Here is a 13,882-nt window from a genome sequence, read left to right on the forward strand (position 1 = left end):
AGTTGGGCACAGAGCAGGAAGTCACAGAACACTGTGCTCATGACTTGCAGCCATTTAACCACTTTAGTATTATTCCGTTATTACCAGGCCAGTTTTTTTATATTCAGTGCTGTGATAGTTTGACACAGCTTGGGAGGGGCAACAGTTAAAGGCTAAAGTCACTTTCCAAAAGGCAAATTTGAGAAAATGGAAATCACTCCTTGCTGCTTTTACCTTGGAGCAAACGCTCCTTCCCTTCCACGGCTGCCTGTGTACTATCGGTATGCCATACACAGCAGCGCAGCCCTGCGCTTCCTATTTTAAATCTAGATAGAAAATGGCAAGCAGTCACTTGTAGCCGTGCTGACCAATGAGATGTACCTCTTGCTAAAAAGCGCTTCTCATTGGTCAACGCAGTCAGGTGCGCGTGAGCGAAGGGGTCAGATTGGTGGGGGTAACTCAATTTCTGCAAATTCGCCTGGGAAAGTGGAATTACCCTTTAAGTGAACCTGTTGCTTTGCCCTGCATGGCTCATGCTATTACTAGATGTAAATCATGGAAATGTTCAGATTCTGTAGAAAACAAAGATAAGAAATCTAGAAGTCATATTTGGTCTCATATTGACATGCACTTACTTGCCCAGACACGGTCGGTACAGCTGGCCAGAAATAGGAGGAGTTAAAATGGGACTCCTCCATGGCTCCTGCAAGAGAAGGCAAGCATCAGGAATTATGGTCTACACATACAACACTCTTCTATATCCTTTAAGGCAGAGGTGCCTAGATATCCAACTATGAAACCTTTTAGTTTCTTGATTTAACAGTTTGTTCTCAGTGCCAGCTTTAACGTCACTGGGAGTAAGGGTCAGGGTTAGGGATTGCACATCCTAAAGACTGACCTGTGTATATTCCTCTACTCCTCCTCACTGCATCACCAGGCAAATTAAACATTCCAAGGTAGTATGATATCTAGTTGGTGGATGAGAAAAACATTTGTACTGACAAATCGATTTTTTTGTTGTTTTTTTGTACATAAGTCATTCTGTATGTTAGAGATAGAAAGCACCCTACAATGGCCAACATCAAACAGGTGTGTTCCAGTACTACCAAACTACTGACCACAGGAAGCGGTTGAACCGGTACACCACAGCAATGCCTGGATGAAGTGATGAGCAGAGAAGGTTGTTTGTTTTTTTGCATGCATCTAAAAGTTAAATTCTCTATTTTCACCGGAGTGTACTCTTAAACAAAAGGATTTAAAGTGACACTCATCCTAAAAATACATTCAAGTACCTCAACTATTAACAAAAATGTATCTTATTTATGTACCACTCGGCTGTAGATCCTCCAATCATCTCTGAATTGGTGCTGACACTGTCCTTCCTTCTGGAGGGGGGCTACTTTTCTTCCCCATGGTCCCTGTGTGTGTTGTAAAGTAGTCACCGCTCCAAGCTCGCTCCCGGGATGGACTACAAACGCAATACAAATTAGTAAACTAGGGGTGCACCGATACCAGTATCGGTATCAGTGCCGATGCCGAGTATTTGGGCGAGTACTCGTACTCGCCCTGATGCCTAGCCCGATACATCCGGTATCAGGAAGCCGGGCAGCGCGTCATTACATGCTGGCCGGCTTCCTGATTGGTCCAAAGCTGGCCAATCACGAAGCCAGGCGCCGTGTAATGACGCGGCGCCCGGCTTTCTGATTGGTCGGGAAACCGGCTTCATGCTCCCTCGTCACCTCATGACGAGGAAGCATGGAGCCGGCTTTGCGGCCAATCAGAAACCCTGTGCGCCGCTTCATTACACAGCGCACGGCTTCCTGATTGGCCAGAAAGCCAAAACCATGCTTTCTCGTCACCTAGTGAGAAGCATGGGGACGGCTTCCCTGCTATTTGGGAAGCCGGGTGGAGAGTCATTACACGCTGCCTGGCTTCCTGAATGGGACTTCCGGTACTCGGTATTGGTGAGTACCGGAAAAAAAATATTGGTACTCGTACTCGATATCGAAATAACATTATCGGTGCATCCGTATGTAAACTAAACATGAGATTGTAGTCCATCCCGGGAGTGAGCTTGGAGCGGTGACTACTTTACAACACACACGAGGACCATGGGGAACAAAAAGTAGCCCCCCTCCAGAAGGAAGGAAAGTGTCAGCATGAATTCAGAGATGATTGGAGGACCTACAGCCGAGTGACACACAAATAAGATACATTTTTATTAATAGGGTACTTCATTGCGTTTTTAAGAATAAACTCCTGAGTTTAGTGTCATAGTGTCACTTTAACTACTTTTGAACCCTTCCACTGCCAGAGCCGTTTTTTTTGTTGGACACATGTTAAAACGCAAATTTTAGGCCTGAAGATTACAACACCACCCCCCCCCCCCCATATGTATTATTACATAGTATTTATATAGCGCCAACAGTTTGCGCAGCGCTTTACAATATAAGGAAGACATTACAATACAATTCAAGACAAGACGGTAAGGTGGGCCCTGCCCCTGAGGGCTTACATGGCATACGCCGGCTGCAGCAAAAGGGTTAAATGTAAACAGAGACATACTGGCTTATATACTTAGGTGGAGCAAGAAGCCACGCCATTGAGTAAAGGGAAGCATAAATCTGATTTGGCTGATTATTAAAGCGCATCTTAAAAGGAAAAAAAATGATGCAGAATATTAAAATAAAAAGGAAAGAAAAAGAAAAAAAAAAATCTTATTTCTTCTGCACCATTGCTAATGACTTCACGCAGCAGTGATGCGGTCACAAAGTTTTATACAGTAGAGGTAGATGTCACTTACCCCTCCCCACTTCCTTGCTGGGAATTCTCTGCAGCGCAGGCACAGCAGAGATGTTGGGCTCAGATCATGAAGAAGAATTCAGTTCTGAAATCTGTAAAAAGGGACAAAAAGATTGAAGAAATGGGTCACCAGCACTCCATAAGTTAAAATGAATGAGTCCTTTTAATGGACAATGATGTCACAGAAATCCAACATGAGCCGACGTTTCGGGGCCACACAGGGTCCCTTCTTCAAGGCAAGAGATGTTGGCCAGGAAGCCGGCGTCCCAGCCAATCAGGAAGCTTTGAGGCGGTTCATTACCCACAGCCAGGCTTCCTGATGAGCCAGGAAGCCAGCTCCATGCTATTTGGCTTGCTCGATGATGATTGGCTGGGAAACCGGCTTCCCAGCCAATCAGGAAGCCGAGCCACGAGTCATTAGCCGTGGCCCAGCTTCCTGATTGCCCAGTAAGCCAGCTCCATGTTGCTTCGTGGCAATGGCGGTCAGAGGAAATCTCCTTCTGACCGGAAGTTCCAGTATCGGAGGTAAGTATCGGAGCATTTGGCCGAGTACGAGTACTCGCCCAAATACTCGGTATCGGCACCAATACCTATACTAGTATCGGTGCATCCCTAATTTAAAGGATAAGTGCACTTTAAAAACAAATTGCCCTTATCCTTTTTGTCCCCTCTCCCTCACAGATGCATACTTACCTTGACCTGACAGACGCATTTCCGCTGTTTGTTTACATCCAGCGCAGCAAGTTTTCACTGCCCCGGCCATGCCTGCATATTACAGCCCTAGAGACTCCTATGAGACTGTGCCCGACTTTGGGACACATAGAAGTCTATGGGGTGCTAAAGCACAGGCATGGCCAAGATAGCGAAGACTTGCACTGCTGGATGTAAGCAAAACAGCTGAATGGCAGCCCTTGCATTAAGGGAAGTATGCAGCGGAGGAGGGCGAGTTGGGTGGGGTTAAGTCATGGGTCGTAAAGGAGAAGCACATTGGGGGGAATTTATCAAAGCACTTGCAACAGTTTTAGCCTCTTAGATCATTTTGTTTTTTATGTGCAAATCTGTCGTTTAACATGTGCCCCGTGTTTTCGTCAGAGTTTGCACTACTTTTCCAATTGCACGTGTTTTGCATCTGTTTTCTTCAGAGCTTGCACTACTTTTTCAGTTGCATTGTTTTTGCACGTGTTTTCTTCTGCACTTGTCCTGCTGCTGTCTAAAACTGGAGCATCACCTAAGAAAACACTCACAACTTAAGAAGTCCCCATGACCACTTCTTCAGGATGCGACAGTTAAGCTTTTTGCCTGAAGTTACAAGTCTTCTTTCTTGGAGTCTATTAAACCTCATTTATCAACATTACACTAGCTTGATAAATCTGGTGCAAATATTTTCTGTGCAAGTTCAAACACTCGCAACTGCTTTGATAAATTCCCCCCATTGTGTTTTAAATTGCGCTTATCCTTTAAAAGCCAGATTAACGGGAAATGTAATTAAAAAAATATTGCAATTATGTATGTATTATAGAAAAAAAAATCATCAAATGTATTTTAACCCCTTCGTGACTGACGACGTACAGTGTACGTTGCCAGCATCGGGGCTGTTTAAACTGACTCCCGGTGACTTTTGCCGCCGGGACTCTGTTTAAACTTGTAGAGCCGACTGTCGGCTTTACAACAGAAGCGATCCTGGCGACTTACCTGTCGCCAGATCGCTTCTGCGTCCCGAAGAAGGGGCCACCCCCCCCGCCGGACACTCCCGCCGTGCTTCCCGGGCTCCGTTGCCCCTCCTACGGGACCGGCGATCTTGATGTCCGCGGGGAGCTGAAATCGTTTTACTCGTTGTAACCTCATCTTTTATATTTCATTATAAAAATGGGTATTTTGGGGCATTTAATTACATTTTTCACTAAATATTGGGGTTTAATAAGGAGTTGCGCTAATATTGCGCAACATAAAAATTTGCAACTACCACCATTTTATTCTATAGGGTCTTGGCATTCAGAAAATATATAATGTTTGGGGGTTTTAAGTAATTTTCAGGCCTAAAATGTGGAATATAACATGGGTACAAAAAATGAAAAGGCCTCAGTCATGAAGGGGTTAAAGAGGCAACTAGTGTTAAGTACATGAATTAGGCTTGCCATCAGCCCCCTGTAATCCCCTGTACAGCAGAACTGAGACTGAGAGAGGGGGAGGCAGGATTGGGATCAGGCGTTCTGCATATACTGAACATTCTGATAGGATGAGAGAGCATGAGAGAGCATAGCGACTGGAGAAATAAGCTCATCAGTATGCGGCTGCTCCATCACTGTCCAATCATAAGCTGTGAGCAGTGGGGTGACCAGGATTGCTTTGCTATACCGCCAAGTCACCAACCTGACTGAGCTGCATGGACGGGTCCTCTAACTCACAGGACTGAAAAAATAGAAATCCAAATATGAACTTAAACGTATTCCGTCCTAGTTCAGCTTCAGAACATTGACAAAAGGATTTACAATATTCTGACCCCAAACATGTACACATACAGTAATCCAATTATGTGACAGCATGAGAAAAGCTTTAATAACCGTATGTTCTGGAAGTCCTCCTGTCTTTTTTTCCCCCCAGGGGATTTTTTTTGATGACCACCCAGCAAAAAGCAATCAACAAAGCCGGCTCTGCTCTTGTGGTCCCCAGGATCACCTTTGTCCTCTTTGAGCCCGGCACCACTGCAGGAGGATTCAGGATGAAGACCAGGAGGAGATGGCTGAACTTCTAATCTGCGGCTACCTCTAGGCTGAATGAACCCAGAAACACTTACCTTGAAGCAGGGCTGACTTTAATGCAGGGCAAAAAGGGGCCGTCATTGTTGTGGGGCCCAAAGCAGCTGCCCCTAGAGCCCGCAAAAGATACACACGCGGTACCTTGCTGTTTACAATTCAATAGTCATTGCATAATGTAGCTCCGCCCCTGCAGTACGCCATGTAACATGAACGTGTGACATCTCCCTCTGACATCTACAAATTGCATGGCTCAGGTGGGTAGGGGGGCCAAGAACGTGTTTGCCCAGGGTCCAATCAATACTAAAGATGGCCTTGCTCTGAACACTTTCTGGTTCAGAACGGTCAGAAACCCGATGGCAGCAGGACGGTTAGCTGTAGATTGAGGAATCTGCATTACCCGAAAAGCAGAGGCGATATAAACCCCCAATGCACAGCTGGACAAATCACAGGAGTCAGGTAGCCAATGCTTCTTAAAAATGACAGCTGGCTTCTAAGTTCTGAGGTTTTCTAATGTTGTTTATGGAGCTGGCTCCTGAAAAAAAAAATCCTCCTGGCTCCTGGATTATACAGACTGGCTCCTGAACTCCATATTCATTTATAGGGCTACAACCAACTAATCGATAATGAGAATAGTTGTCAACCATTTTCATCATTGATCAGTTGGTTGGATCCCCTAGCTCTCTCCTCCACGCACGGAGGGGGGCACAGCAAGCAGTGGGTGGGTGCAATGGCCAGCCTGCTACTGGCTATTGCAATTTGAAATGGCCAATAGCAAGCAGGTTTTGGCACCCGCCCACTACCTTCTGTATTTACATTCAGCTGCCATTTTCGGAATCTTGCCACCGGCAGCAGTCATTCCCTGGCTGAAGCTAATCAAGCGCCATGTGCTTACAATACAATTAAAAAATAATTATAAAAGGTGGGGGGAGTCATTTTCGGTATCGGCCTGACAAATTCTGCTACAGGAGGTGCGTTGCAGTGCCATTCGTGGCACTGGAACGAACAGTACCGCTATGCCGTGCCTTCCAGTGCAGTGCGATTGCAAAACATTGTGCATGCAGTAAATGCAAGTAAACTTTATGTTTGTAACACGGCGTTTGTGTATTTTAATTTAAAATTAAGGATGGTGTTGATTTCATTTATTTTATCCGATTAATCGAAAATCGGCCAACTAATCGATTAGGAAAATAATAATTTGTCCACCCCTGGCATAAGCAATGGAAGAGATAATTATCGGCATTAGTCTATGGGCCAGGACGAAGCAAACCAAACAAAGTGCCGCCACCGCTCCTGACACAAGGCAAAATAATAAATCCAATGTATTTTCATTCACAGGGGGAATCGACATCCAGACTAACATGGAGAATTTTCAGCGCAGACTCTCCTAGGTTACACAGAAGGCATCTGGGTGTAACACAAGACGATTGTCTGGAGGAAAAGTCATCTGTTTAATTTGTTCCATATGACACGGTGAGACTAAAACAAAGGCAGGTCGTGTCCGCTGCTATGTTGGCGAGACTGAATCATTCTTGTCCCTCTCTATTACGACTTCCTGGTAAAGAAAGTTTGCAAGCTGAAGATCAGTTAATTGATGGTTGTTTTACAAATGGGGAGTTCTCAGGATTTCTCCGGGGGCCACATACGGTCACATTGAAGCAGAAATTCCAGCAAAACAAATACTGAGAAATCCAAATCCAAGAGTCCTGAGTGTTCTTCATGAAATCTTGGTGTGCTTTGTGTGTTTCTTCCAGATATGTGCAGTAATCCATCATGACAACTCCTGTACTTTGCATCTGTGTAGGAGCCTCCTGTAATAAAAGACCGGTCACTGCTGCTCTCTCTCCTTGTGCAGGGTGGCTGGTCTTGCCTCCGCCGCCTCCTGTAATAAAGACCGGCCACTGCTGGTCTCTCTCCTTGTGCAGGGTGGCTGGTCTTGCCTCCGCCGCCTCCTGTAATAAAGACCGGCCACTGCTGGTCTCTCTCCTTGTGCAGGGTGGCTGGTCTTGTCTCCACCCCCTCCTGTAAATAAAGACCGGTCCCTGCTGCTCTCTCTCCTTGTGCAGGGTGGCTGGTCTTGTCTCCACCTCTTCCTGTACTAAAGACCGGTCACTGCTCCTCTCTCTCCCTGTGCAGGGTGACTGGTCTTGTCTCCGACCACTCCTGTAATAAAGACCGGTCACTGCTGTTCTCTCTCCTTGTGCAGGGTCACTGATCTACTCTCTGCTCCTCCTGTAATAAAGACCGGTCACTGGTCTTGTCTCCACCCCCTCCTGTAATGAAGACCAGTTACTGCTGCTCTCTCTCCTTGTGCAGGGTGACTGGTCTTGTCTCCGCCTCCTCCTGTAGTTTTCTACAGGCAGCCTGTAGTAGGTGGAGCCTGCAGGGTCCCTCCCACAGCTCTGCACAAGCTATGTAAAGCATGGTGATTATAAGTAGCATTTATATAGCGCCGACAATTTAAACAGTGTTTTACAAACTGCAAATTCACATCAGTCCCTGCCCCCAATCTAGGGTCCCTATCTCACATACACAAAGGCCAGATTTGGACAGGACCCTTGAGACAACATGAAGTGAAAGGAAATCTACCCCTAGGAAGGGAAATTCACTCCTGTAAGAGTGATCATGGGAAAAAGTTGTCCCCACTGAAGCTTTATCACCAATCCTTGTGTCCACGACAACCCAAAATGTTCAAAATCCAATTGTCACAGGGACAGAAAGTGAGAGGAAATCTTCTGAACAGGGGCACACACAGCAAAACAGACTTTACAGGGGGTTAACCCTTCCCAATGCTATCCAAAACAAAAATTTGGGGCTAGAGTTACACTTTAAAAACGTACCTGTTCCAACTTACCTACAAATTCAACTTAAGAACAAACCTACAGACCCTATCTTGTTCGTAACCCGGGGACTACCTGTATATGTATATTTTAGCACCAAGAATTCAGCTTTAAATAGATCTCCAATTCAGCATGATATCACCATTCCAGCACTGAGACAGGCCGGGCACATTGATGCACAATTTGGGGCCAATCAATCCGTTCTAAAGAGCAACTGACAATGCCGAGCTCAATCTGTGGCTAGGACTAAGCAATACATCTTTGGTTTTCATTCAAAATAAAATTCCTCGCAGTGGCTGCGTGCCAACCTGAGATCCTGCAGACTACACCGGGACCACTAAGGGCTGGTGCAGATTTCGGCGATCCCAGGACGGCGCGATGCAGGTGCACACAGCGGATGATTTCAATGGGGTTAGATTCCTGCGGCAATCACTGAAAAAGGGTACATGTACCTTGTTTTGTCCACACGCACGGCGTGTTTTAAAAAAAATATGTGATTGTGCGCGATTGCATGGGACGGGATCGCGATGGAAAAGCCCGTGATCTGACTGGGGTGCCATTAGAAAATAATGGGACCGCCAGTGCGAAGGTGGTGTGCAAATCCGCGACCGCGCAGTTTCGTGCGGTTCTGGATCGCCCAGGTGTGACCCTGTCCTAAAAGGCAGCACGCTCGGATAGGCACACAGCTACCACTTTCATAGTCATCGCTTCTTGTCCATCATGGCGATGGGTCAATAGTTTGATGCAGGAGGGAGGGGTTGGCTTAGAGCTGGTGATACACAATCGCCTCACTACCTAAAGAGGAACTTTGTCCTGATCTTCAAAATAACAAAGACACCTTTAGAAATGTTTAGTGATCTACCAACTAGATAATTGCCGGTTTTGTATTCTTTACATAACCTTATTTTTCTTTTCCTTCCCATTCTTCTCACATCGGCCATTTTTACTAAGGGCAGGTTACTAGCTCTCCTTTTACTTCCTGGAACTCTGGCATATGTGACTAGGACATGTGACCATGCTCATCATCTCAGGGGAGGAAAATGCCTTTCCCTGAGATCTCCTGAGATTACAGACGAGATTACCCATCAATGCTCTGCTGGTGTAACCTTCCCAGGATGCAATGCTGGTGCAGAATTACATCATTAATGACCAAGAGGACCAGGAAGTAGAAAACAAAAAATTGTAAGTAAAATAAAAATATGTTTAATGAATGTGAGAGTGATTTTTAGTCAACGTGGGTAAAGGTCGGCTTTAATGTTCCCAAGACACTTTACAGGACATCAGGACCGGAGTGCAGGCATCAGGAAGGGCCCATTAATTATTATATCCTGCAGGTTCCCAACTTAATCATTGACTACAACTAAATAAGCTGCAATTAACAATTAATTTCATAAATCGATTAGTTTGCCGATTATTTTTCCCAATTAATCGGATACATTTTTTAAAAAAAATGATTTAATATTAATTAGTTAATTATTAAATGTTCTATTGTGTAATAGATCATATTGATTCTCTCTGCACAGCTCTCACCCCTGGCATATGTTACATATGTCACAGATAGAACTTGCGCAGGAAGAAAAACATTACCAAGCGGACTTTTCTCCTGGACTCCTCTCACCAGACGCTTTTGTCTGGGGGAATCGGATTGGCCGCGCACTTGAACCCTGTTGACGAAGCCTCCCCACGCTCTGCTCAGCGCTTGCCACAGTTCCCGGGCCCCAGCCAGTGCGTCCCCAGTTCCCCGGCATCTCAAATGTTGGGCAGTGTGCTGCTACACCAAGACTCCTCAGCTCTCTTCACTGGGACGGCCCTGCCTGTCAACCCGCCCCGGGTGAGTCCAGGAATGGTGTGGCCGTGTCTGCCGGTGGCGGGGAGAGGGAGGCTGTATGGAGCCCAACCAATCGACTGACCAACAAATCCATAATGAAAATCATTGACAACAATTTTCATTATTGATTTATTCGATTAGTTGTTTCCGCCCTAGTACAGGTTCACACCGAAATCCACTGTAAGGTGATATAAACTATACACGTGATGAAAACAATGCATAGGTAAAGATTACAGCGGCAGCATGCCAACGCCATCAGCAGATCCAGAGACAAAAGGTGGTCCAGTACACCAGCAGAATCTCCATAAAAATGTGTTTTGGGAACGCTCGTTCAATTTACTAATCGTTAGTAAATCAAACCGATGATCACGTTCAGACCGCAGTGACAAAACACAACAAAAAATCAAAGCAGCAGCATGAAAATATGTTCGGGAACATTTATTAACCACTTGAAGCCCAGGGTGTTAGACCCCCCTTCCTGGCCAGGCCATTTCTCAGTGCTGCGGTACTTTGACTGATGTTTATTCCGTCATGCAACGCTGTACTGAAATTCATTTTATACCATATTTTGGGGACACATAGAGCTCTCTTTTAGTGGTAGTTTCCCTACGTTATGTTAGAAAACATTATTAGCCACATTTTTGGTAAAATATAAAAGACGGGGTCAGATCGGGTAAATAGACACCATACATGTCAAGCTTTCCAATTGCGCACGCTCGCAAAATAACGAAAAACTACCTAAGAAGCCCCCAATGTGATAGCAAATATACGACAGGTGCTCTTTATGGAGACATCAGAGTCTCTAAGGCCCCTAATGTCACCCAGGGACCCCCAAAGCTTATGAAGCAGAGATCTGCTTTACCATCTTCTTCTCTGGCTGCAGCAGCAAGAGAAATGAGAGCTGAAGGCGGAAGTGATGTAACACACATATAATACACATCACTTCAGACATTAGGGCCTGTTCACATGATATCAGGTCCTGATCAGCAGACTGATGCAGTGCGTTTTTGCAGCATATTTTTATGCGTTCCAGTTAAAAAAAAAATTATTATTTTTTTTTTGCTGGAGTGGTGCTGTTAGTATGTTAGCTGCTGCGCAGTGCGTTTTTGAAGCGTTTTGCGTTTCCGGACCGTACAAAATGTGACATGCATTATTTTTTCTGCCGTAACCTGAGCGGACTGCGCACGTGAGAACTGTAGCCCATAAAACACATAGGGATACATTGGGATGCATTTTTAGTGCAGGAGCGTACGGATTCGGTCAGCACAGAAAACGGACGTTGTGTGAACAGGGCCTTGGAGATCAGAAGAGAGATCAGCAAGTAGAAGAATGCTGATCTCTCCTCCGTTTACAGTGTGAGCAGCCGCTGTGCCAGTCCAATGATGATAACCGGCAGCGGTGCTGGAAGCGCGGCTTCGGAGGGGGGTGGTTTCGCATACTGTTTGTTAACATACAAGACATCAGAGAGCTGTAGAGCCGCCCGATCACTTGTATGAAACAGCTGGTAACGGCTGTATACATTTTCCTCCGGAATACACCACCATCACCGCAGGAGGACACGCCGCCATTACCGCGGGAGGGCACGCCGCCATTACCGCAGGAGGGCACGCCATGCTTACTTCATTGCCCAGCTAGTAGCAGGTCTGTGATGTCATCCTATACAATACAGGAGCAGCAGTCCTGCAATGTATGAAAAGAAGCCGAGAGCCCGCCCACAGCCCTGTAGCGTAACTGCCGGGGGTGGGAGGAATACAGCGAGTAGATCACCTTATTTATCATCATACCTCGGGCCGGGCACAACGAGCAGGTAACCTATCCAGTGGAAGGAGGAGGAGCCAATGCAAAGGATTTTCTTCCCCCCGGAGTTCAGCTTTAACTATACCAGTGAAATCATTTCATCTGTCGTAGGGTGACAACGCTCACTCACTGTACTGTATCTAGGACTACAGAAGACCCCCCTCCGTCCCCCTCCTCAATACCACGGGGTATCACAGGGTGCAAATAAAAGCTTGGAAAAAAAGAAAGAATGCAGCCGCCACATCTATGGGAACCGGTGAGCTGCGATATGTCATTGCTGGTCTCAGGTTTAGATGAACTTTAACTATTTGCTTACAATGGGAGTAAAATTCTTTGTTTCTGTGTAGAACGAACCTGAATGCCGTCCTCCCCTTCAGTCTTATATCCGTCCTCACTATAACCGACCTCCTCTTCAGTCTTACATCCGTCCCCCCCTTCAGTCTTACATCCGTCCTCCCCTTCAGTCTTACAACCGTCCTCCCCTTCAGTCTTACAACCGTCCTCCCCTTCAGTCTTACAACCGTCCTCCCCTTCAGTCTTACAACCGTCCTCCCCTTCAGTCTTATATCCGTCCTCCCCTTCAGTCTTATATCCGTCCTCCCCTTCAGTCTTATATCCGACCTACCCTTCAGTCTTATATCCGTCCTCCCCTTCAGTCTTATATCCGACCTCCGGCCTCCCCTTCAGTCTTATATCCGACCTCCGGCCTCCCCTTCAGTCTTATATCCGACCTCCGGCCTCCCCTTCAGTCTTATATCCGACTTCCGGCCTCCCCTTCAGTCTTATATCCGACCTCCGGCCTCCCCTTTAGTCTTATATCTGACTTCTGTCCTCCCCTTCAGTATTCTATCCGACTTCCGGCCTCCCCTTCAGTCTTATATCCGACTTCCGGCCTCCCCTTCAGTCTTCTATCCGACTTCCCCTTCAGTCTTCTATCCGACTTCCGGCCTCCCCTTCAGTCTTGCACAGTTGTACCGGCTCCTCTCCTGGACTGAAATTGCTTCCTCTGATATCACTGCACACTGCAAGCTTCTCACCCTGTACATTAGAAGCTGCAGCAAGTCAGACAGAGCCCGCCTCATTTCCTGGCTGGAGCACTTCCAGCATCATTTATGACTTTCCTCCACAGCCTAACTCACCCTGCCCCCCCCCTACATTTATTGGATTTCAGTTCTGTCAATCAAGGAGGCTCATCGTCACAGGTGGGTGTCCTAAGACAATACAGCCTGCCTAGAAAAACCCATAGACTGACAGCTAGCTACCCATCAAGACATTTTGATATTTACATAGCTCCTCCCAAGAGCCAGCCCACTGCTGGCATCAGGGCTGAGGGCTCTTGAGAGGAGTACTGAGGCCGGGTGATGTGATGTATTCAGGAAGGATCTGCCTGCATTGCAAAGGGAAGCAGAGAGACCCAGGGATGACATCACTGGGTCTAATATAAGGAATGTGATGAAAACAGGAAGCTGGTTGATGAGGAGATTTAGAAGGAACCCAAATTATCAGCATAAGATGAAGCTTTAACATTCATGTGTGCAGCTTTGCAGAGAAGAGTTAAAATTTCCCTGAGACGTTACCTGGCTTCCTGTCCCGGTGACACCCCAAGAAACGGGGGACGCAGTTGTCACCAATAGAGGAATGCCCAGGCAACAATCAGAAACCAGTGTGGGAAGCTTCCACCCTTCCCCGCTCTACAATATGTTTTTGTTTGCATCCCTGCGGGAGAGATTCCTCATCACTTCCTGCCCTGACATCTATGTGAATAGAAATATGGTACAGCAAGCCTGTAGAATGCAGAATTACAACAAACACAATGGAGGCTCACAATAGGATTTCGATGTAAACAAACTATGGATCCATTGCCTGATGGGAAGATCTGATTG

The 13,882-nt window shown here is 46.3% G+C and overlaps 1 protein-coding gene across 8 annotated transcripts in view; it reads right to left on the reverse strand.

Moving 5' to 3' along the window:
• Nucleotides 1-13,882, reverse strand: part of ZNF384 (zinc finger protein 384) — a 36,158-nt gene that overhangs the window by 21,842 nt on the left and 434 nt on the right. For 7 of the 8 annotated variants that reach the window (XM_018553225.1, XM_018553223.1, XM_018553218.1 and 4 more), the window contains exons 2-4: nucleotides 2,783-2,873; nucleotides 878-947; nucleotides 615-682 (exon numbers count right to left, since the gene is read on the reverse strand). In XM_018553225.1, coding sequence (XP_018408727.1) covers nucleotides 615-682; nucleotides 878-929 — 120 coding nt within the window. In that variant the 5' untranslated portion in view covers nucleotides 930-947; nucleotides 2,783-2,873. The remainder of the gene's footprint in view (nucleotides 1-614; nucleotides 683-877; nucleotides 948-2,782; nucleotides 2,874-13,882) is intronic. The other variant, XM_018553219.1, reaches the window with a different exon arrangement.

This window comes from Nanorana parkeri, unplaced genomic scaffold, assembly GCF_000935625.1.
Source record: "Nanorana parkeri isolate BGI_ZX_2015 unplaced genomic scaffold, ASM93562v1 scaffold113, whole genome shotgun sequence".
Lineage (NCBI taxonomy): Eukaryota > Metazoa > Chordata > Amphibia > Anura > Dicroglossidae > Nanorana > Nanorana parkeri.